Below are 25103 nucleotides of genomic sequence, written 5' to 3' on the forward strand. Positions count from 1 at the left end.
GCTGAACGGCTCACATCTACATTTCGTCCTCAAACCTGAGGCAAGCTTTGTGAACCAACCTTTTACTGACAGTAACGCAGAGCATCTTTGTATTCCTGCATCATTTTTGGCCTGACAGACGTATTTCCCATCGTGCTTCACTTCAATGCCACTGAGGTACAGACTGGCCACATTGTTCTCAAAGGTCATTCTTATATTATCATCTTCAGTGACTTCATCGTTGTCTTTTAACCAAGTCACTGTGATTGGCAAGGAGCCCTTCAGAGTGGCCTGGAAGGCAGCCGTGCCTCCTCGGAGGGAGCTGGTGCTTTCGATCTTCTTTACAAAGGAGGGAGGTTCTAACAGAAGAATGAATTCTCGATCAATACCAGCTTTATGGCAAAACCCAGCTTTTTCGCTTAAGAACTGACTCTACAGAAGAGACAGTCCATCCACTGAACTGACACTAACCTCTTAATGTCACCCTGGCACTGCAGGTGCTGCTGCCCACCTCGTTGGTCACCCGACACTGATATTCACCAGCATCTGCAGCTACGAACTTGAGGATCTGCAGGCTCACCAACTGATCCTGAATGAAGGTTTTATATTTTCTACCACTTCTCAAGACTGTGTTGTCCTTGAACCAGGTGATCTCAAAGGGAGGTGTGCCTGCCACCTCGGCCAGCAACATGACATCATATTCTTTCAACACTTCAACTGGCTTAAATTCCTTGGTAAAGTAAGGTGACTCTACAGTGAAAAAGGAATGGTTTGGGTTAACCGGGAGGGATCTGTGCTATGGGCCTCAAGTTTGGAAACCCAGGGACAGAGTGAACACAAACCTTTGACTATTACAATGCTGCTACAGTGGTCACTGCCAGCCTCATTTTGAGCTTCACACATATATTCACCACTGTCTTCAGTGCCAACATCTGTAAGTCTTAGAACTGCAGTGGACTCCACAAAAGACATTTTGTGTTTGTTGCTCTCCTTGATTTCTCTATCATTCACAAACCACGTTATTTTAATTGGAGGGGTACCAGTTACTTTGCAGACTAGCTGGGTGGCATCTCCCTTCTTTAACAGCTGTGAGGGTTCTAATTTTTCAATAAATGTGGCAGGTCCTGTGGAAGGCAGGAAGTGATTAAGAAACATGAGAAAGAGGAAAGAATCGACATAACAAAAGTAGCACAAAGATGTCAAGAAAACAATGCAAACCTTTTACAAATAAGTTTGCACTGCATTCCACGCTTCCGGCGACATTGCTGACTTTGCATGTATATGTTCCTGAATCGGAGGTTTTAACTGCGTAGAGTTCCAGGGAACTCTCTAAAGCTTCTCTGGTAATATAGCAGCTTCCACCAGAGACCAGCTCTTTGTCACCCTTGAACCATCTGATGGTGAGAGGAGTAGATCCTTGAAAAGTGCTCTTCAGGCACACTGCTGAACCAGGCAGAACATCCCTGGATCCTGGTTTAGTTACAAAACTGGGTGGTTCTGAAGAAGAGGTATAAGAGAATTTTAAAGAGTTAAGAAGTGGGATATAAAGGAAGAAGACTCAATTTGAACATTGTCTAGAGTATGAATGGAATGCAAAGTCTCCAGCCAACCTTGCACAATCAGGGCTCCGCTGCTTTCTTTGCTTCCCACAGAATTTGTAGCTCGACAAGTGAAATTTCCTGCATCATTCATGTCTACTCTGCTGATCTCCAAAGAGGCTGTGCCTTCCACAAATGCTATTCTGTATTTGTCAGAAGAGGCTATTTCTTTACCATCCTTAAACCAGGACACCCTCATGGGGAGGGAGCCAGCGATTTTGCAGTCCAGCCTGCAGGAACCGCTAACAATGCTATCCACATTGCGCAAGGGTTTGGTAAAAAACGGAGCAATGTCTCGATCTGTTGGTGGCAGAAGAAGGACATAAGGATTAATATGGAAAAATGCCCCATGGTTAACTTTGGCCATTTGTTAGGTTTTAAAGAAATGTGTAATGTAGTTTCCTAAAAATACTAACCTAATACTGTGAAGGTTGTCTCGCAAGAGCTACTTCCCACTTCGTTGGAAATTTCGAATGTGTACTGGCCACTATCATGCAGTTCAGCGGAATAAAATTTGAGTTGGGCAACATTGTTTTTAAAACTTATTCGGTACTTTTTACTGGCAGCCAAAGGTCTCCCATCTTTGTACCATTTGGGCTTGAGTTCAGGGGTGCCTGTGACAGTGTACTCCAGTGTGGCTGGGTCTCCTGCTGTCACCTGGATCAGTTCTGCTCGCTCAATGATTTTGGCAGGTTCTAAAATGGTATTGAATAGTTAGGATCCCTCAGTGTGAATGACAGTTTCACTTTAAATGGAAAGAATAATACAAAGTTAAAATGTTCCTACACAAACCTTTAACTATTAGCTCCCCAACTGATGTTTGGCTTCCGGCTTCATTTTCAGCCAGACATGTGTATTTGCCACCAAAGCTAATTTGAACATCAGGGATGATTAAGACTGCGACACCGTTGGTAAAGCTCATTTTGATTTTTCCATCTTCTTTAATGATCTCTTGTCCTTTCATCCAGGTGACAGAAATGGGTTCTGACCCTCTTACCGCAGCTTGCAAAGTAACAGTTTGTCCTGCGAGTGCCGTAAAGTCATCTACTTTCTTGACAAAGGTTGGTGGTTCTAGTTAAAGAGAGCATACAGTGATCAATTCCCAGACCCTCTCAACACTATCTGTATTTAAGAGTTTTATCTAGATTACATTTATTTTTTTCCCCCAATACTGCTATTTCATAGTGTTGGTTAATTAGAAGAAGAAAGAGCATTCAAGAAGAATGAACAATCTCATCCAAGAGACAGAAGCATAGAAGATAAATCTTATCAATGGAACAAAATGCCTATTATGTCATTCTCCTTTGCTATCAAATAAATAAATATTGACACTGGTATCAGGATACAGATATACAGATGGTGTGACAGCCTCTGACTTTGCTCCCTGGGCCCCAAGTGAAACCAACACCCCCCCCCCCCCCAAAAAAAAAGTTTAAAGGATAGGCCAGTAGAAGAAGTACAAGTTTCCCTTCCATGGCTCAGAAAGCCATTTGTACAATGTCTTAGAGAGACAGTGGTTTTCCACACACTGACCTTTTAACAAGTGTGTTGCGACGCAGCCGCACTTCCCGACTTCATTAGCAACCACACACTCATATTCACCAACGTCCGCGCTATTGAAAGAAAAGATTTCCAGAGACACCAGGGACTTCTGGGAAAACAGCCTGTATTTTTTACTACTTCGAATTTGCTTCTTATCTTTAAACCAGCTAATTTCAAATGGTCCCGTGCCCGAGATTTCACACTGAAGCAGGGCATTTGTTCCTCGCACTATGTCTGCAGGCTCAAGAGTTTTGATGAAAGAAGGAGGTTCTACAAAAGCACGAGAGCATTGTATCAGTAAGATGTCACAAGCAATGGAAAAGGAAATCTTTTCACAGGGAAAAAAAAATATATGAGGGACTGTAACCGGGCACACAAACCTTTGATCACTATCTCAGTGCTGCAGCTATCACTGCCAACCTCATTCACCGCTTCGCAGGAGTAACTCCCGCTGTCTTCCACTTTGACATCCGTGATGTCGAGGATAGCTTCGGAATTGACAAAGGACATTCGGACCGTGTTACTTTCACTAAGTTCTTTGTTGTTTTTAAACCAAGTCACCTGGATCACAGGTGAGCCTTTCAGCTTGCAATGTAGGCGTGCTGATTCACCTGGGAGCATTAAATAAGAGGGATCCACCTTCTTCACAAAGGATGGTGGCTCTACATGAAGTTTACAAAAGAGAAAAAAGGGAAAAGAGAGCTGAAACCTACGCTCCACAAAAGAAAAGCGGACGTAGACAACAAAAAGACTGAACACACAGAAAATATTTTCATGGAATTTCGGAAAAAAAGAAACAGTGGGACAAACCATAGCTTTTCATCATTCAAAAACATGTCCCCAGTCTTCTGGATTAAAAAAGAAAGCCAACAAACTATATCTATACAACACATAGATTTTATAAAAGACAATAAAGAATTTCTAGACACAAAAGTTCTTAGAAGAAATTTTAAGCAAGCTTCTTTGTCTGTAATGACAGACAGTTTTAACAGAAGTAAGCGGATTCTGAAGAAGATTGAAAAACATAAAAATCAAACAGTGCTAGGACTACCCCCAGACCCAAGCATTTGCTGAATGCAATTATTTTAATACAAAATGTGCAGACTGCATTTTGTTTGTTAATGGTTTGTCTATGGAGACTTCGGAAGGAAGGAAGAAGATTCTTACCTCTGACGGTAACTGTGGCTGAACAGGAGCTGCTCCCAGCCTCATTGGAAGCTGTACACACATAGGTTCCAGAATCTTTTAGTTTGGCCAGCGGAATCTCAAGTGATGCTATTTTATCTTCAAAATAGATTTTATGATCTTTCCCAGGGGGAAGTTTTTGCCCATCTTTGCTCCAGGTAATTGTGACTTTCCTATCTTCATCTACCTGGCACTCAAGATGGACCTTCTTATTGATAGCGGACTGCACGGGCTCTAACTCTTTAATGAAATGTGGTTTGTCGATTATAATTAACTCTGCTTGGCAGATGTCTGCTCCAAACTTGTTAGAAGCCTTACAAGAGTAGACTCCTCGGTCTTGAATGGTAAGATTCAAGAGTTCTAAACTGTGTTTGTTTTCTGCATCTGAAATCTTGCACTTAGGTGAAGGAGAGAGAGCAGCACCATCTTTCTGCCAAATGGTTTCGATCACGGGAGTTCCTGCCACTGTGCAGAGGAACTTGGCTGCCTTACCCACAAAAGTCGTATGGGACTTGGGTCTGGAGAGAAAGGTTGGTGGATATGCCTCTGCAAAAGAAAGTTTTCCAGCATTACACGTCGTCCCCACCAAAGCTCTTGCCATAATTATGTTCCAAGACAGAGAAAAGATAAATTATATTTTTAGAGACATTATTTAAAAAAGGGTAAATATGTTACTAAGACCAAAAGATTTGTCAAAGGAAAATGATGAGAAACACATCTTTGTGGAGGAGGGAGACAGCACTTAAATTATCTATCAAAGCAAAGAACAAATGTTCCTGTGTGAAGCCACACTGCTAAAACTTTGTTCATGATAGTAGCTGATTCATAGTTTGAATTATTTGAAAGGCAATTCAGCTGATACCTTTATTTTACAAATTAGAAGACTATGTAATAAAGATAAAGAAAATGTTCTCAAACTCTTCAAAAGAGTAGGGATATTAACTTATAAGAAGATTGAGGCAGTTTTGTGAAGTCTTTCTAACCCTCATGTTCGATGCCAGGAAACCCTTAAATGGCTTCACCTGAGTACATACCCTAGGCCATTTTAAACTTGTTAAAATATCCAATAGCAGTATTTTGCCATTTCCACTCTGCATTTTGAAGCCAGCCTTTAGAAAACTCTCTAATTAAAAACAAAATCCTCCCCCTTGTCCTTTCCTCTTACTTTGTGAGGCTTTGATTCAGTTCCATTACTGAATTGGTCTAATTCAGGTAAAGAAATATCCAAAAGTGTCAGTAAGAATAATGCCACCTACTTGGTTGCATGGAGATACTTTGACCATAGAGTGAAAACCACTGGCTTTTGGACGTGAACTGGATATCTTAGAATCTCAGAAATTTTCTCATATGTAAGAAGTTTGCAAAGAAGAGGAAGTTCAGAGAACCCTGCCTTTTTCATGGCAAAGAAATGTGCTACATTTGTCCTTCCCCTGGATGCTGCCATTGACCCAGGGACTGTCTCCCCCTCCAATCATCAGTGCATGACTTGATGGCACTGCTACCCCATCCTCATACCATAGCTCACACTTAAATTTTCTCTTGAAAGGAAGAAAGTAAAAGAGAAAGAGGGAGGAAGGAAAAACAATTCACTGGTTTGTTTTTTCTTTGGCTACTGAGGGAATTCAGACATTGGATGAGTGTTAATTAACACTTTGAAAGTCATCTGGTGGGTCAGTTAGAAGATTGAGAGCACAATTTTTGTGTAAGTTGCCCTTATTATAAAATTAGGAGTAAAGCCTGAGGTGAGAACCCTTGTTTTGAGTCTTGCACTAGGTGTGTATCTGAAATTCGGGTTTTAAAAATTTTAGTCTTATATACTGGCTCTTTTCAGCTTGTGATTCTATTAATTGGTTATTTGACTTCAGACTATTAAATTCATTGAGACCATTTACTTTTGAGTAGCACTGAATTGTCCTCGAATATTTTATATTAAGGACTAAGCCATGCTCATTTGATGACTTAACATTGTTCTCAAGTAATAAGCTATTTTTCCTTTGGCTGCTGATTAGAAATATAACCATAAATAATGACTTTTGTTCCACATGGGCTCTGCCCTACCAGGTTACCATCTTGTTACTGGCGGTTCCCATTGGCAGCACTTTCTGCACCTGTATAGAAAGCAACCATAGGTGACAACATCCACGTTACTTGCTGGGTATTTACCTGTCACAGTCAGCGTGGCTGTGCAGCTGACGCTGCCATATTCATTGGAAGCCTTACAGGTGTACTCGCCGCAGTCCACGACTTGTGTCCTCAGGATTTCCAGGCTGGAGACGTAATTTGAAGATCGAATAGAACACTTGTCACTTTCATAAATTTCTCTGCCAGCTTTGAACCACTGGAACCGGACCTTGGGGGCACTTTGGATCTCGCAGGTGAATTTGGCTAAGTGGCCTAAAGCTACTTCCAAGGGTTCGATTCTCCTCTTGATCACCGGGGCAGCTGCAAAGGGAAGCAGAGTCCATTAGCAGGCCTCCTTATCAGGCACACCCCATTTTTCTTTTTCTTCTAACTTTTGTTGCTGTTAATGAAGTAAAACAGTGGAAATTGGTGAGACGGATTGCAGCAGTTTAAGACAAGTGACTGGAAAATGAGAAAGATCATTAAAGGCAAAGGAGGCAATATGCAGCTCTAACATATTCATTACTTTGCGGTGATTTGTGAAAAAAATATTAAAATGTGATTGCTATTGGCTTACATGCATAACAACATGATATACTCCTTAAATAAACCATGCTTACTAGGAACATCGAAAATAATGTGAAAAAACATGATCTATTAAGCAAAGTGATGAAGCAAAAAACAATAGCAGAAAAGAAATAGAAACATTAAACACAAATGGACAACTAATCATGGTTATTTCAAATTTAGGAATGCGATTGGTGATTTCAGAAATGGCTAGATGTTCATGTATAGCTTTTTGTACATATTATTAAAGTATTTCCATATAAAAATCAACTAAAAAGCATATTTACTTGGCATTACGAAACATTTTAAAAATAAAACATTATTTTAAAATAATAATGTTTTATTTTAAAATGTTTTGTTTTAAAAATAAGTAGTATCGTAGTTATGATAGCGGGCTACCCAACGAGGCAGCAAGTAAACATAGCTAATAACCATGATTACGTAGGCCATTTCATTCTTATTCTAAATAACTTGCATCCTGGAAGTGGTTGATAAGTGAAAACTCAGTGACAAAACCTCAATCATTACAATTCAGTGGGTATTAGAGCTTGATCCATTTAATCCTTAAAAATCCAACCTCTCTCCACTACAGTGAGTTTTGCTGATGTTGCTGTTTTTCCATTGTCATTCGAGGCCTCACAGAGGTACTCTCCTTGGTGGTCCTCTGCATTTACTGTGTCAATTACCAGTGTATATGTATCCTGATCTTGTAAACACTTGAACTCTTTATCTGAAGGCACCAGTTTACCCTCAAAAAACCAATTCACCTCTTTAGCATTTGTTATGGATACCATGAAGGAAACGACCTCACCCTCCTCAGAAGTGATGTCCTTCAAGGGTGTCTGTACAACAGGGCAGTCCTCTTTCAGTAAGCTGCCCTCGGTTTCTTGTATCTTCACCATACCAGCCTCCTCGGTATGGCTTTTAGCGGCTTTCTCTTTTTCCTCTGAAGGTTTTGGAATCTCATCCTGAGCTTCATCAGAGATGACAGCTGAAGCCACATCCTCAGTGGCAGCGGTGCCATCCACATCTTTGACCTGACTCTCCACCTTAAAACAACTGACCTCTTCTGTGGACACGAGGCATTCAGATTTGACGTCAGTGATTGCTTCCACATTCTGCAAATCTGCAAAATAATCCACATCTTCCTGCATACCTGTTATGGCTCCTTTCTGAATTCTAGGATCCTCAGCCATTAAGATGTTTATCTCTTCACAAATAATGGAGCACAAAGTGTCCTTCAGTTCGATTTTCAGGTTAGCTGTTTGAGGATCAATACCTTCAATAGCGATGGTTAATTCTTCTGTTAGGGACTTAGCTGAAGTAATAAGGTAGGTACACATGATGCGTTTGGGTTCTTGGGTGAAGTGCAGAGCCTTGACCTCTACCTTTTCAATGTTTCTTAACCACTCAGAGAAAAGACTGGGTTGCTCAATGGCTACTGCAGCCTGCAAAGCCCTGCGGATTTGAGTCTTCAGGTCTAATCGCTCCTCTTCTGGAATAGCAGAAAGCAAGCTTTCCTTAGAAAGAATGTCACATCCCTGCACCTCCTGCACCACCTTGATTGCCACAGGCTCTGTTTTACACTCAGTGGTTTGGTTCAGGGGCACTGCTGTATCATCAGAATGCACTTCTTTGAGCAGAACCTGCTTCTCCTCAAGTGCTAATGGGAACCTAACAGACTTGCCTTCCTCAGTGCTCACTGCAATATCTTGCCCTGCACTTTCAAGCTGATCTGTAATTTCCATCAAGATTTTGCTTTCTTCTGTGCATGTGTGTTCTGAAGGAACCAGGGGCTCATAGTTCACCTTAGAAATCACCACATCAGGACCCTCAAAACTTTCCATGTGTCCCTCAGCTAAACTCTGACTCAGAATGAGAGCATTTTGTGCCTCTGGCTTTGGCAGAGTCATACTTCGCTCTTCATCCACTTCAAATACTGCCTTTTCTTTTAATAAAAGTACTTCTTCGACCACAGAGGATGGATGTGTATGTGCTGGAGATTCTGTTGAAGACTGTGCATAACTCCCTTCAGGTTCACCTAATAAGGTTGCCAGAGGCTCAACTGTTAAAGAACTAATTTGTTCTATGGACAAGGAACTTGGGATGATTTTTTCTGACTCTTGAAACACTAGAGTATCTTCTTTGTGGAGGGTTTTCTGGGACTGGACAATCTGTAGTTGTAAATCAGGAGGTGGTTCCCTGATGGGCTGCATACAAGTAGTCCCATCAATGGAAGGAAGTTCCCTGGTGCTTTCAGGAGTGGGCATGTCTTGCTCCAACATGACTGTGGATTGTAATTGCTGCACTCCAAAAGTAGCTTGACTGCTTAGTTCACTGGTTTTAACAATATGCCCATAAGAAAGCTGCTCCTTTTCTTCTGCAATTAAAGCAGCTTCCAAAATGGTACCCTTTACAAAGGTTGCAATTTCCTGCTCTGTACTGAATGCCTTGACTTCAGGGTCTTTTAATGACATCTCTGGAAAGTCATCAGACACCTCTGGTGTAGACTTTGCTTTGCAGGGTGCATCAGTCATGTCTGTGTCCTGGAGGAGTACAAGCAGCTCTGCAGCACAGGTGGTCTCACCCCATACATTCTCTGCTTTACACATGTAGAGGCCACTGTCTTCTCTCTGAGGGTCATTGACAATGAACTTCCCGGAGCCATCAGGATTGTGAATGATGGTATAATAAACATTGGTGCAAAGCTGCTTGTTTTCTTTGAACCACAAAACAGTGGGGGCAGGCTCTCCGAGCACCATGTAATCAAAGATGGCAGGGAGCCCCGGAGCACAGTGAATTGGCTTTAACTCCTTGAGGAAGAAAGGAGGACAAGGACCTTCAAGCTTTTCCAGAGATTTCTCCACTGCTGATTCTGTTTCTGTCTCTTTGTGTCCTTCTCCTTTGGAATTTATTTTTAGATATGCACTACATATTGCCTTTCCATTCTCATTACTGGCCACACATGTATATTCTCCCTCATCCTCAAATTTGGTGAACAGAATGATCAGGCTATGATCATTACCATCAAAAACAAATTTGTAGTCAGCAGAAGGGGTTAACATCACCCCATTAAAGAACCACTGAATTTTAGGTTTGGGAATGCCAATAGCAGTAACGGACAATTTAGCCACATCCCCGATGCTTATTTCAACATTTGACACTTCTTTAATGAAACTTGGGACAGTGCCTTCCTTTTTGATATCAAATTTAGTTGAATGAACTGGAGGTTCAGACAAAAGTTCAAGTGTTTCTTTTAAATGAGATAACTGAAGTTCAGAACTATAGGATTGAAGTCCTTCCTCGGCAGCCAGAAAACTAGAAATCTCTGTATGGAGAAAAGTGATCATTATTTTACTATAAAATTTTGCTTAACACAAAAAAATAGTAAAGAATTAAGTGCCAATTTATGGCCTTCTGTTTTTTTCTTTCCTGTAGCCATTAGAGTATTCTAAGATTAATTTATATAAAAGCACATTTCTAAATTTTCTTAGATTATATGAGATTATATAATTGTTACCATACAAATGCAAGTTGTGATCCACTTCTTTGCTTGAGTTTATAAATTTGAAGGTCGTTTTTATGAGTCTTCCTTGTTATGTAAATCTAGTACTAAAGTTTGAACAAGTGCTTGCTAGAGTTTTGTAACAAAAGAATCTAGGATTATTTAAATCAATTTCTAAAAAGATCCAGTATTGCTCATTATATGTAGGACCTTCTTCAGTTTAAAAATGATCTTTGGGCTAGGCATGGTGGTGCTTGGGAGTCTGAGTCAGAAGGATTGTAAATTCAAAGCCAGTCTCAGCAACTTAGCTAGGTGCTAAGCAAGTTATCAAGACCCTGTTGCAAAATAAAAAGGACTAGGGATGTGGCTCAGGGGTGAAGCACCCCTGAGTTCAATCCCCAGAACAACAACAACAACAACAAAAACAAAAAACAAAACAAAACAAAACAAAACAAAAAACCAACTTTGGGGCTGAGGATGCAGTTCAGTGACCTCAGTGAGGTCATGAGTGCTTCCCTAGCATGCATAAAGTTATGGGTTCAATCCCCAGTATCACAATAAATCAAATCAAATAAAAAGAAAAGTGATCTTCATTGTTAAAGACCGATTATTTCCAAAGAAACCATCTACATTTTAGTTACTCTCTCTAAAATGAAGCCACTATTAAAAATAAGGGGTCATGGGAAATGTTTAATTTGGATTTGTAAAAGAAGGGCTGTTGGCAGTCACAGGTCTTCTTTCGTTTGTGTAAATTGTCATATCCCTTCAATGAAGCTTTTGTAAATAAGATATTAATTAAGGAAATAGAAGAATCATAAATAAGAGAAAATGAGTCCAATTTTAGAAATCTGATTATAGTTTATTGTGTGAAGAAAACCTACACAGCATTATTGAACAGGAAACCGTGGATAACAGATACTCTCTAAACAGTGCTATGGATGACAGGATGAAGGACCAGTAATTTGATAACAAGAAATTCAATTTTTCATTAAATCTGTGAGGTATGTAGAACAATCCTGTTACTAGAAGTTGTATTGCCTTACTGAAAAGCAGTTTTATTATTTCATTAGTTCACTTCACTTGCCTCACATGGAACACTAATTACTTTCTGTTCTAGCGTATAGCATTAGAAGACAGGACTCATGTCTGTTGGCTTTAAATACACTGGTAAAACCTGCCTATAGCATGAAGAATCATACTCAGCTATTATTGCATCCAGTAAGCCATACAACATTGACTAATTTCATATACTAAGAGTGGCCTCTTAGGTGTACATTTGATCTATATAAGTTATGTTAGCTTTCCTATCATTTGAACTTCCAAAATGAATTATGAATGTAAGTATAATTAAAATACCCTAACATGTTGAAATATTTTCAAAGATTTTTTCTTACTTCAAAACACAATGCATTAACCATTAAAAAGATAGTCAATGGAACGCAAATGTTCTGAAACATGGAAGGTATAGTTAAAAAAACATGAAACAATAGCAGCTAATAACTGTATCTAATTCAACTATGTGTCATACAAAGAATTCTTTCTCCAGCATCAGGGAAATTAATATTTCAGGTTTTTAAGTTATGTGTCATTGAGTCAGAAAATAAAAAATCCCATTTAATTATCTACAATAATTAATAAGTAAGCCAAGTGTGTGGGCAAGGCTTATTTTTCTTTAGTCTTCGTTATTCTGCATATTCTCAAGTTCAGTGCATTTGAGACTGAAAGAATTCTAATGAACAAAATCAAATAAAGCCCTCTTTTTTATGTGAATAAAAGTATATTTTTCAGCTCTTCCTGAAAAGCCAATATGGCATTAAAATATTTCTTTCTTTTCCTTCCTTTCTTCCCTCCTTTGTATTCTTTGTCAAGAAACAGGTTCTAAACTGTTGCTAAGCTACAGATGTTTGGGTAAAATGTTCTTGTCGTGTTTGTTACGTTCTGAATTTCAATTAATCTGAACACACATTATGTGGTTAAAAGTAGAATAGAACCCTAAATTCCTAAACTATAGTATTAGTTTTATTTCAGGAATGACAGTATATACTCAGAAGTAACTGTTCTCTATGTATCTCCTGATGAGCTATGAACACTCAGAACAAATGATTTTAGGAATCTGGACAACAGTAGTATAGGGAAAATCTGACATCTCTGCCTATTTTCTGCATATTCTTCCAATTGTTTTTAATTTGGATGACTATAAGAAAGTCCCACTGTGGGAATAAAAAAATTAATAGTTTAAAGAAATACAATAAACACAATTGGATACATGAATTCTTTTGTAAGTTAAATTTAAATTAAGGGACTTATGTTTAAATTCAAATCAGTATGTTTAAGACAATTATGTTACTTAAATATCGTATAATGTAGGTATAAATAAAGTTTCTAGAAAACAGTAAGTTATTTAAGAATTGGGGGGAGGTTAGATTCATAATTTTATTGCCATAATAATTTCTCTTGTCTGTTATGAAACTAAAATTTATTCTAAATTATATTAACAGCTATTATCACTAGAATGATTCTAAATCTTATTGTTGAATATCACCTCTGGCATCTTTTGGTCTAACCCATTTTTAGATAAGAAAACTAGATTTCTTTGTATTTATTAAATTTTATATGAGAAAATTTAGGCTCATAGATATTAGGAGTTTGTGAATTTATTATAATTTTAATTTTGCAAAATGAAATTAAAGACTTGCTTTAGAAATATGTATGTAAACATCTTAATAAAATTTGAATGCTTATTAATTTCTAGTTTTAAAGATAAAGTTCAGTAAAATGACAAGATTTTAATGTTAATTGAAGATACACTGAAATACAAATTACCATATTGTCTCAATTATTAGAATGCCCCACCTTCTTTTTTTCTAATGTTAAAGATTCCAAAATTGAAATATAGTTTAAAACCTACATGTAAATACAAGATAGTAATTTTCTTAGTTGCACCCAGGCCAATATTAAGTTAATGCTACACTTTATACTTGACACTGTCTTAAAAGTTGAGAAAATGTTTCCAAACATGGAAAGATCATTATTTGCATATTCTGCAAATATCTAGATGAACCCTGTCCTTAGAAAGACAGTTGGTCCCTTCAAACCCAATGAGAAGTAAACATTTAAGAGGATATTAATAATGAAAATAATTTAAAAAGAAACAAAATTAATAATACTAAGATTATAATGTACAACAGATTATAGAGTTAATTACTGACTGGGTGAAGCTGGGTTTTGTTGCTCCTTTTGCCCAACTCCTGGTAAAAATCCATAGTTTGGATGCAAATATTTATGATTCCAAAAAATGACTTATAATGTGAGCAAAGGAATTTCTCTTACCAATTGTTTGGAGGATCATCTGGCATGGCCTGCTAAAAAAGAATGCCCCTTACTAAAACATTTGTGGAGGAGGAATTAGGGCAAAGCAGAGGTCCAGACAATTAGGTAGCCAAGGAGATGTTTAATTGCTTGATGATACACAGCATAATTGACACAAGTGATGATTCCACAGTTTGGATAAGAGAATATTTACATGGATTACAAGGATGAGGTTTCTACAGAGACGATACTTCCCCAGGTGTCTTCGGTGTAATGCATTCAAACAGAATGGACTAATTTGGACGTTTATTCGGTCCATATACTTTGGAAAATGTGGAAGCACTCAAATTCTAATCATGACTGAGGTGCTAAACCATCTCTCTTTAGGTTAGGGTGAGGACTGCATAAGTCTCAGCCATGCCTGAATTGTTTGTTGCTACACACCTATACTCACCTGCATCACTTTTTACTAGACTTGTTATAAATAGGTTGTGGAACCCTATGCCACTTTCCTCAGCACTAAATCTTGTTCCTTGGACCAGTTTCCCATCTTTGTACCAGTAAACCGTGGGTCTTGGAGAGCCACGGACTAGACACTGGAAATACGCTGCTGTGCCTAATAGTGCATGACAGTCAGAAATGCCTTTGATAAACCTGGGAGGCCCCTCCACCACCTGAAATTCAAAAAAGCTGTCTGCGTATTTGCTCTTTAAGACCAATTCTTCCTTTAAACTGCTTAAAGTCACTTTACTTTTTGGTGTTATCATAGCAAATATTTCCGAATCCCCCATGGTGAGGAAGCCCCGACAGATAGCCTCTCCTACACAATTCACAGCTCTGCATCTGTATGTCGCACTATCAGAGGGACAGATATTTAGAATTTTAAGGGTGTGGCTTCCCTTCTCCTCACTAATCACATATTTCACATTATCTGGCTCAATACACATATATTCTTTATACCATTTAACTTCGGGTGTAGGGATGCCTATAACTGAACATTTGAATACAGCATCTGAATTTTCTGGAACTTTAAAATCACAAATAGGTGTTATGAAACGTGGAGGCATGTCAAATACTTCTAAATCAATTTTTAAATCCCTGTCTTCTTCCCCTCTTGTATCCATATTTGGAGGCACTAAATTCAACGGAAGAACATCTAGATTCACAATCATGCTTTTATGATCTGCGGTAAATTCGGGCATGGTGACTATTTTCACTTGCTTCTCAAATTCTCTGACATCTTTTTCACTTAATTCAACTTCCAGGACAATTTCTTGAGGAGAAGGTGTTCTCGATGAGGTTGTGTTTTCCAAATCAAACTCCATGACATGCTGATGTGTTACTGGAGGTGGGAGTGCCACTGCCCTTTCTTCTTGGGGTATTATGTCCACTTTTGCAAAGCTCTTTGCTTCCCCAATGATGTTCACAGCATGGCACATGTACTCTCCCTCGTCCCCCTTTTGAACGTTAGAAATTTCCAAAGAGCATACATTACCCACCCTTTCCATTTTGATTCTTTCGTCTGGCTCTAGCAACGATTTATTTCGATACCATTTCACACCAGGAACTGGAAGGCCCTCCACTTCAACAATGAAGCCTAATGTTGTGTTTTCATATATCTTCCTTTTGGTCAGAGGCTCAATAAAAGATGGAGGCATTTCATTGTCTTTTGGTTCAATGGCTTCATTGGGTGTGCCAAAGGAATCGGAACGCAATAGTTCATAAGCTGAGCTTCTTTCTTCTGTAGGTGTATGGAAATGTTCGTTGGGTGTACTGTCCTCCCTTTCTATTTTTGATGGGGACATTTTTAAATTTCTAGTGGGGTTTGGTCCTCTGGTAGGAATAAAATCTCTCTCTACTCTCTCCCCTGGGGGTGTAGAATACCTCTCTAGAGCCTCTCCTGGGGGTGTAGAATACCTCTCTAGAGTCTCCCCTGGGGGTGTGGAGTACCTCTCTAGAGTCTCCCCTGGGGGTGTGGAGTACCTCTCTAGAGACTCTCCTGGGGGTGTGGAGTACCTCTCTAGAGTCTCCCCTGGGGGTGTGGAGTACCTCTCTAGAGTCTCCCCTGGGGGTGTGGAGTATCTTTCAGAAACTTCCTCTAAAGGTGTGGAGTATCTTTCAACAGAGTCACTTTCTGAATTTTTAGTTGGTTGTCTAGTTGTATCGGAAGGATTAAAACATAAGTCAGAAGACTGTGGAGATTCAAAACGTTCCACAGAGGATGGTGGGGTATAAAACTGATCTAACTCAGAGATTTCTTCACTGCTTATGCTTCCCACATCAATGGAAATATCAGATTCAGGAGAATACGGACGACCTAGTGATTCCTGTTTTTGGTTGTAGTATTCATACACAGTGTTGAAAGTCACTTCTTCAACCTCCATCGAAGTGATGGACTCCCTCTGGACACGTTGTGCTCTGTGTTTGATGTCTTTCATTTCAGGAACCTCAGATTTTCCAGCAGCAAGTAAATATTGTGTCAGAGAGGTCTCGGACTCCAAGGCTTTTGTTGCATGTGCCTCATCCAGTTTAGGAAGATTTTCTGAAAAACAAGTTTCTACCTTTTCTCCTTCTACAGTGGAGGAAGAAGCTTCATCTTGAACTTGAACTTCTTCATCACCTTTTTCTTCTCCCGAGGCATCGGTTTTTTGACTTGTTGGTTCATTTGGATTTGGTTGTTCTCCAGTCATCAAGAATGGCAAGCACTGACTGAGAGACAGCTGTCTGGGGAGTGCATCTGCGTCCTGAGCATCACCTTTGTAAGTTCCATCTGTATCCCCCTGTGTCCCGCCATCCTGCCTTTGGAATGAGGCCGCGTCTGGGTTGATGCCTTCTTCTTCCATCTCATCAACCTCTAAAAGTTTTTCCTCACTTGCTGCTTTTCTCAGCTGTGAGATGAAACTTCTACTTCCATTTTCTAGAGACCTGTTGCCCTCAGAAGCATCAGTTTCTTCTCTCCCAGCAGATGGGGTTGGAAACGGGGCACATGATTCACCACAGATTGCTTCAGTAAAGGACTTAAAAGAATGCTCAGTCTTTAAAATTGCTGTACTTTGATCCTGTACATGTTGGATTTCTTTTTCTAAATAAGAGGCATTTGCATCACTGTGACTTTTCTCCAGAGTTCTATTTGAAAACTCCTGACCAGGATAAGTTTCTTGATTAGTAAATATGTTATTTTGTACACTTTGAGAGGTACTCTGGGTACCAGCTTGTAATGTCTCAGGGCTAGGAGTCTGTTCTTTATAGAATGTTTCCTGCTGTTGCCTAGTTTCTTGCCCTTGGAACTCCTTAGCTGGATCTCCTATATGAGAATACATTTGTTTTAGGTCAAATACAATGTGCTCAGTATCAGCTGCTGTTGAAGCAGGATGCTGGGTTTTAAAATAAGCTTCTTCTGATTGACCACTGTCTAATTCTTGGAATATTACACCTGCATTTTCTATTTGTGAATGAAACTGCTTTAGGTCAAATGTAATAGGTGCTTCATGTTCAACCCTGTCAGAAACTGCAGATTGATCTACAGAGCCTATTTCTTTCTGGTATTCCCTTTCTTGTACTTCAAATTCCTTATGAGTTTGAGAGGAAAGCAGCTTCAAATTCATTACAACGTTAGCTGAATCTGTCTCAGTGTTTGAAGACATTTTCTCTGCCTGATGCATATTTGCATTTAGATTACTTAATCTTGATTCTCTTTGCTTTAATGAAATGTCTATGTCTTCCAACTCCCTTTGGGGAGGATTAACAAATGATTTCTTGGTAGGCCTTTTTTCTAGAACTCCTTTCTCTACATGTTGTAACTTTTCAAATGCGATTATTTTATGCTTCACCTTTTTCCCTGGGTAGTATCTCTCTCCATTAAAGGGTTCTTCATACATAATGGTAGATGAGTCTTTCATATTTTGTACTTTGTCAGAAATTCTCTCAGAGTGGATATTTGATAAATAGTCTCTTTGGGCACGTTCTTGCACAGTTTCCCATTCAGATCCAAGCTTTTCAAAATCATTTCTTAACTCTTTCCTAATATTAGCATCACTGAAATCATCAACACTTGGATAAGTAGTACCCTCTGCTTGATGAAGCTTTGGTTTTCCACTTGCATGTTCCTTTTCCTCTTCATCTTGACATTGTATGAGCTCAGCCCTGAGAGGCTTGTTGATGTTCATGGATCTAGAAGCACCCTGCATAAATCTAGGTGGTTTTTCTCTAGGAGTTGTACAATATACCTGATCTTTGTGGTCTACCTGCTCAATTGTCTCTAGGCTTTCAAAATACCCTCTTACAGAATACTCTTTTACATTTGATGGGGGAGTAAAAGTACCAGCTGGATAATCATAAAAATGTGCCCTCACAGATTCTCCCTGAATTTGTACTTGTTGATCTTTGGAATATGGTGCATAAACTCCACCAATGTTTTTGAATTGACTGTATTCCCTGTATGTGACAGGTTCCACGGTTAGATCTAAAACACTCTCTACGGTTCCTGAATTGTTCTCAGCAACACATTTATACTCCCCAGAATCTTGAGAATTAACACCATGAATATATAATCTGTAGCTACAACCAGCTTCTTCAAACTGGAACTTCTGGTTCTGCATTAAAAGGGATCCATTTTGGAACCACATTACAATTGGCTGAGGCTCACCAGATACTAAGCATTCAAGAATCACAGAATCCCCTTCTCTACACCTGGCATGCTTTGGCATTTCTTGTAACATTTTTGGTGGCTCATTAGTAATATCAGATGAGAATATAAATTTGTGTTTTGGTGACTGACTTGCTTGATCTAGAGGTGGGGCTTCAGGTTCCAGCTGGAATATTTCTCTTGACTCTTTATCCTGTTCTGGGGTTGGAGTGGCTGCTGTTATTTGAATTTCTACAGGGAAGGAGAGCAATTCTGTGTCTGCAGAGGGAGGACCTGGTGCATGACTTTTTAACACATGGAGATCTGCCTGGCTCTCTCGACTCAAAGAAGAATGGACACCTTCTGCTTGGTCAAACACCAAAGCCAGCTCTTCCTCCTCCTCTGTGTATTCCTGGAATACTGGGACTTTCTGTGGTTGGCCATCATACCTTTCTCTTGCTCTCACTCTAAGCATACTGATTGCTTTTACTGTTCCATATTGGTTAAACAGCACACAGGTAACAGTCCCTTCATTTTGAGGATGAACAGAAGAAAAAGTTAACGTTGAATGGTTTTCTGACGTCTGAGTGATAAATCCTCGATTATGTCGGACTGGTATATCATTGTTATACCACGTCACTATGGGTTGAGGATATCCTTGAAAATGACACACAAATTTACAACAGTCACCTTCATAAACTTCTTGAGATTCAATTTCTTGTAGAAATAAAGGTGGACAACGTTGTGGACGTTTTTGGAGAGGATTTTCAAAAAATCGGGTTGTTTTCTCCTCCTGTTCCCTTTTGAATTCATCAATTTTTGTGGAAGCAGAGTGTTGTAATTCTCTCAAATCCCACTGTCTCATTCTTTCACTATCTATTTCTTCGCTTTCTTTAAGATGTACAAGTGTATCAAAAGATTCGCTGGCATATGGTAGAGAGACTTGAGAGACATTCTCGGGAGTCTCATATATTTCCTCACTCTCATATACATTAGTGACATATTTGGATGACTCTTCAATTGCAGTATTACTCACAATTTCTTCATACTGTCTCTGTGCTTGGATGTTTTCATTTACTAGAGACCTATCGTATAAATACTCTTTCTGTAGACTTTCTTCTAGAAATGCCTCTTGCCTCAGGCTAATTTCAGTCTGGAGAATTTCTTCATCAACAGCAGTTTGTAAGCTTGTAGGAGGTTCTATGGATTCCCTGGGTTGATCCATTTTATTGGGGAAGGTGCATGGGAGATGGATGACACCTTCTGGTAAATTAGCCATCTCATCCCTGTTCTCAGCGAGGTCCAACAAAACCCCGCTCTTTGTTTCCTCTCTAGAGAACAGAATATCTGTATCACTAACTTCACCTCTCAAAGTGTTTGGGCTTATTTCTGGTGACACCTCTAGACACCTCTTTTTCTCCAAAAACATTCTCCTAGCCTCCCGTAAACGTTGTAACTTCATTTTAGTCTCCTCATCCAGGAAACTTTCACCTACATTGAGCCATCCTCTTGTGTCAGATTTATTTTCCAAATATTCTTCATCATACATATAATCTGTTTTTTTGCCAGGACTTACTGTGTCAAAGTGTATAGTTCTCCTCATTCCCTTTTGTTCCACATCTTGTCTTTTGTTAAAGGGAGAGCCAGTAAACCTTAGGTCAACTTTTATCCTATCTTCTTTCCTTCCAGCTAAAGCCTCCATGTTTCCATGTGTCTGTTCTGTTCTTTTCAGAAACTCTAAATATTTCTCATCTTGCCCTTTCTGGATAACCAGCAATGAGGCAGTTGATTCAGCAGACCCTTCACTATTTATGGCTAATAATCTATAGCTTCCAGAATCTCTATCTTGGACCCTTTTAACCTCTAAGCTGGAGGAGTGATGATGTAAATCACTCTCAGTTTTTATAACCCGACGGAGACCTGTTGGGATAGGTCGATTATTATGAAACCAAGTCATTTCTGGAGTTGGACAGGCAATTAATCTACACGCAAAGACAACAGGTTCACCCTCTAAAACATATTTAAATGCAAGTTTTTGGGTAAAAGAAGGCTTGAAATATTCAGGCCAGGAGCTTGTCGATGATTTTCTACTTGCATATCTTTTAGCAGTCATGGAGCTATGGTCTATGTCTTCAGAATCTGAAAAAGCATCACGTGTATCTCCTTCTGAAGGTTCAGCTTCCCCCTCGGTGAATAACTCTGAAAAAAAATTAAATTATAAAGCATTTTACTCTTTTCCGTCGTATTTGAAAAAGTTGAAAATAAATTGCAAAATCAAAAATGAAATAAAGTGCATGCTACAGATTCTCACAAATCCATAAAAAAATTCACTCACCATATTTGTTCGAATAAACGCAACACCATGCTCTGTTTAAAAGATTCTGACACGAAAATCGTTCGTTGTCTGGTCTTTTCTTCAAACTGCTGAAATTTCTTCTTGAACAAGCAAAAATGCATTTCAAAATAACATAGTCCTGTGCATATTTGTTTTGAGAGCAGGAAAACCTTGTTGTTTTGATGGCTTAGAGGGAAAATCTTACCTGACTTGCAGAGAGTGGAATAAACGCCCTTTCTGATCCTTTTGATTGTAGATTAAGTTATTATATTTTTGAGAATTAACTATTTAAAAATATATACAAGAACTATAACCATAAATAATTAGCTAAAAAGGAGAAGGCGTTTATTCGAACTAATACAGCCATAGAGTCACAATGTTATGCAAAGAAAAGCAGGCAATAAGGATCACATGAGACAGCTATCTGCAAGCCAGTGTAAGACATATCAATGTTAAAATGATGTATGTGCATGAAGTGTAAACCAAGAATGGGAATGTAATGTTTTCACACATCCTAAATAAAGTAGCATTTCAATCATAATTCATTCATGACATTGCATTCTGAGAATGATAGGTTATTGCCTATTGTTCAACTGAATTCACTGTGATTTTGAAAACAAACTTCTATTTCATGATTTCATGCATTAAGATGATAACTTTTTATAATTCACACATTTGAAAATGGCTGCAAACATGAGGTTGAATACTGCTGATACAGTTTAAATACAAGATTTAAAATTTCCATACAACAAAATTACTGTAAAATGCATGTAATCACCAGCATACTAAACCAGGCATGCGACATAGTAATATATACTCTAAGAGATATATTTGTACATCTATGTAATTTTTCTCAATGATACTAAGAGTAAGAAGACGGCTCAAGGATTCTATTAATCCTTCGGAATTTCTACTTTAATATCACATTCATTATAACAATACCTTTCATCTCCACTTCAATCCTCTCATGTAACATTGATTCAGGGGCTAAAAGGGAAAAACAAAGATATTTTAGTGATTAAATGCATGTCCTCTCTGCATCAATTCATGATTTATATGATTTGTATAATTTATTATAAAACCAGAAAACTGCATCCCCCAAATTCACCAAAAGGTCCATGCCAAACAAATCAATAAGCTGATAAAATACGTGACAAGGTTGACAGAGAGATTAAAAACATTTTTATTTTAGCTTCTCCATTAAATTTCCTTTAGTCCCATAATTCCCATGCCTTTGCATGCATTCAGAAAAGCAACCCACAAAAATAAAGGAATATCTGTTCTTAAACTGACAATCCTATTGACTGAACACTTGCTAAGAGATGAAATCACATTTATTAGAAACATGCATTTTCTAGCTTGTCATTTTTAGTTGAGGGCTATTCTCAAGTTTTCCTGAAGAATTAAACATTTTTGCTAGCATATCCTCTCTTGGATTTGAACCACCTTTCAAACCTTAAACTTCAAACTTTAAAGTCCCATGACACATCAAGGAGTGAAACAAAGACCCCTGGACTCAAAATTCCTTTTATTATACAAGGAACCAGCAGAGCTTTTAGGCACAGTGATCTGTGGGGCAGCTTCCTGGGAAAGACTCTTGCTCCACGGTCCATGTGACATTGCGTCAGCCAGCTGGGTTCCCCTTCTTCTCAGTTCCTTGTGGTCTTCAGCATGAAGTTAAGGACAAAGCTGATGTTTTCTTCGAAGATTCTCTTTTTACTTCGTGGGTTGTTTTAATGTGTGACTCTCTGAGTGTTTTAATACTTTTAGTGTCTGAACCAAGGGTAACTTTTGTAACTGTTCTGGTTTGCGATTCTTTTGCTAGGTAAGAATAAAGTTAGGAAAAGGCATAAATTAGCTATGTTTATATGTATAAAACATCTGCTGATTGTAGAGAAGATGAAATGTCATTAGGATGAGAACGAAATGCAGCATGTTAGTCCCCAAACCAAGATATGATACATCTATGTTTATTACACACATAAAAACTCTAATCAAACAGGCTTATGGGGGATTTACATTCTTGCTTGATCATGGCTTGGATGAACTTTTTTCAGCCCCAATAGAAAAGGAACATATAAATACTGGGCTTATGTCAAACAATTACATGACTGTGCCTGATTCTTCACTCTTCAAACACCTTAAAGTGTTTAAGTGTATTATCTTTTAAATATAGGAAGGCAGTCTAGACTTGCAAAGAAAGAAAGAAAAATAGAAAGAAAGAAAGAGAAGCTCTTGCTTCAAGAACACTTTAATAATAGAATCATTTGGAAAAGCATGAACTAGAGATCCTGGGGCAAAAATGCCTAGCTCAGATCCACACCATGAGTGTGGCAGTCCAGTACTGTACTACAGCACTGGATTCCCCAGGAAGTAAGTTGAAAGACCTATATTTCTTATGCTTCAACAACACACCCAACTCCAAGTTTCACATTTCACAGAAACCATGACAGCTGTCACCTACATGAATTGGAGACAACACCTCCAGCTAAGCAGTCATTCATTTTGTGATTACTGTGTCAGAAGTTGCAGTGAAATTGAGGGTCAATGCTCTGGAATTTCCAATCTATTTTATATAACTAGACCTCAGTTTTTGTAGGCTATGGAAACAGGACCAGAAGTGACTATCGAATACAATCTCTGATTTTAAAAGTTTCTTTTTTGGTGAGTGGGTATTACAGATATTTTAAATGAATATTCTCGTTGGGCAGGAAAGATAACCATAGTTTCAAAATTCAGTGCAGAGATGGCTGTGCAAGGAGATAGCATTGTGCTGCTCCCTGTTCACCTCTAACATTTCCACATTATTGCCAGGATTGTGGAGGAACTTAGGTTATGGCTTTCCACAGACCCCTGGAGATGCCCACCCTTCCTTCCACTAGCTTCTTTCCACAGGGCTCAATGAAACTCCTTTGCCCGCAGATGCACAATGTGAGCTTCTAGCATTTGAAAAATTATTTCTTCTCACTCTCTCAGCATCTAAAATGAAAGGCTATTGGTGAGAGGGAGAAATTATCTCTTGCCTAGAAAGATTTACTTGTGTTCTTTCAGACATAGTGAAGAATCAAGCACAATAATGACAAAAATAATAATCTTGCCATGAGAAAATTCTACAATTCCAGGGGATCTAATGCTGCAAGAGCAATATCACTTATTGAGAAGTATCTACAAAAAACCCTATGTTTGGTCCACAGAGAGCCTTATTATTTTGAGTACCCAATTATCTATTTTTACGGTCTCCTTCTAAACAACTAGAACCTCTAACTTTGAAAAGAAAGGGTAGATAATTGGGTAGTGGGAGTCTTTACTATCAAAACAATTAAATTTAACACACTCTCAGACAAAATTGTAAATACCCAATAAGTACACAGCAAACTGCAACATTGAAGCTTTCTTTGGTACACTTTCTAGGTGGCTCATAGAGTAAATATTATAAAAAGCAGCAGATATGAAATAAATCTTGACTTCCTGAACCTAGACTTGAAAGTTAAACTTCCTGAATCTAGAGTAGAGAATTAAATTATCATGACAAGTTTGGCCACCGACTTGGCCTACTTTCCTAAGCCATTTATAAAGAGAAATACCAGAGACATTCTAATTAACATGTTGTTTCAATTTTCATAGCTGCATGAAAAGCTGCTTACATAAAGCGATGAAGATGAAATGAGGTGATTCATAGCTAAAAAAAAATCAAATAACCACCTTCTATGCTTAGTACGGCCGATGTGGTCTTCTCTCCATAGCCATTGTGTACAATGCAGCTGTACAGTCCTTGGTCTGCCAGCTGAACATTGTATATGATAAGAGACTGAAGATTTCCATTTCCAGATTGTTGCACTCTCTCAGATTCCTCTATCTTTATGCCTTCGTGAGTCCAGGTTACATCAACAGAAGATTCGTCTTCTAACACACAGAGGAACTGAGCAGTGTCACCACAGTTCACAGTGAGGTCCTGAAGGTGCAGGAGAATCTTCGGTGCCTCGCCCATGGACTCTTGAGCACATTTCTCAGACAATTCAGAGCTTTCTGCAATTTGTGAAAGGGACGTGGTATGGTGCAACTCTACATCTTGAACAGAGGCAGCTGTGTGGGCAGAACTTTGAGATACACTTTCAAAAACCTGCACTTCATATTCATATGATGATCCTTGAAATGACTTAACTTCCTTTTGGGATATTTTGCTCTCCTCCTTTGTGAAAGAGGAATCTGCCACTGCCTGGTACTTGGTGGACTCTCTTACATCTTTCCCAGAACTTTGCCTATCTAGGGCTTGCACTGTATAATCAAGTGACAAGAAAAAGAAAAGAATATTAAGATCTCAACTTTGTCACTTGGCTA

General features: G+C 38.7%; 1 protein-coding gene across 24 annotated transcripts in view; it reads right to left on the bottom strand.

Moving 5' to 3' along the window:
- Window positions 1-25103, bottom strand: part of Ttn (titin) — a 266326-nt gene that overhangs the window by 192097 nt on the left and 49126 nt on the right. For 23 of the 24 annotated variants that reach the window (XM_077802977.1, XM_026391974.2, XM_026391969.2 and 20 more), the window contains 12 exons: window positions 21708-21752; window positions 6468-6746; window positions 4287-4850; window positions 3500-3781; window positions 3111-3389; window positions 2370-2648; window positions 1994-2272; window positions 1590-1877; window positions 1198-1476; window positions 822-1103; window positions 451-729; window positions 60-338 (listed from right to left, as the gene is read on the bottom strand). In XM_077802977.1, the coding sequence (XP_077659103.1) occupies window positions 60-338; window positions 451-729; window positions 822-1103; window positions 1198-1476; window positions 1590-1877; window positions 1994-2272; window positions 2370-2648; window positions 3111-3389; window positions 3500-3781; window positions 4287-4850; window positions 6468-6746; window positions 21708-21752 (3414 nt within the window). Of the gene's footprint in view, window positions 1-59; window positions 339-450; window positions 730-821; window positions 1104-1197; window positions 1477-1589; window positions 1878-1993; window positions 2273-2369; window positions 2649-3110; window positions 3390-3499; window positions 3782-4286; window positions 4851-6467; window positions 6747-13933; window positions 20630-21707; window positions 21753-25103 lie in introns of those variants that run through there. The other variant, XM_026391987.2, reaches the window with a different exon arrangement.

This window comes from Urocitellus parryii, chromosome 1, assembly GCF_045843805.1.
Source record: "Urocitellus parryii isolate mUroPar1 chromosome 1, mUroPar1.hap1, whole genome shotgun sequence".
Classification (NCBI taxonomy): Eukaryota; Metazoa; Chordata; class Mammalia; order Rodentia; family Sciuridae; genus Urocitellus; species Urocitellus parryii.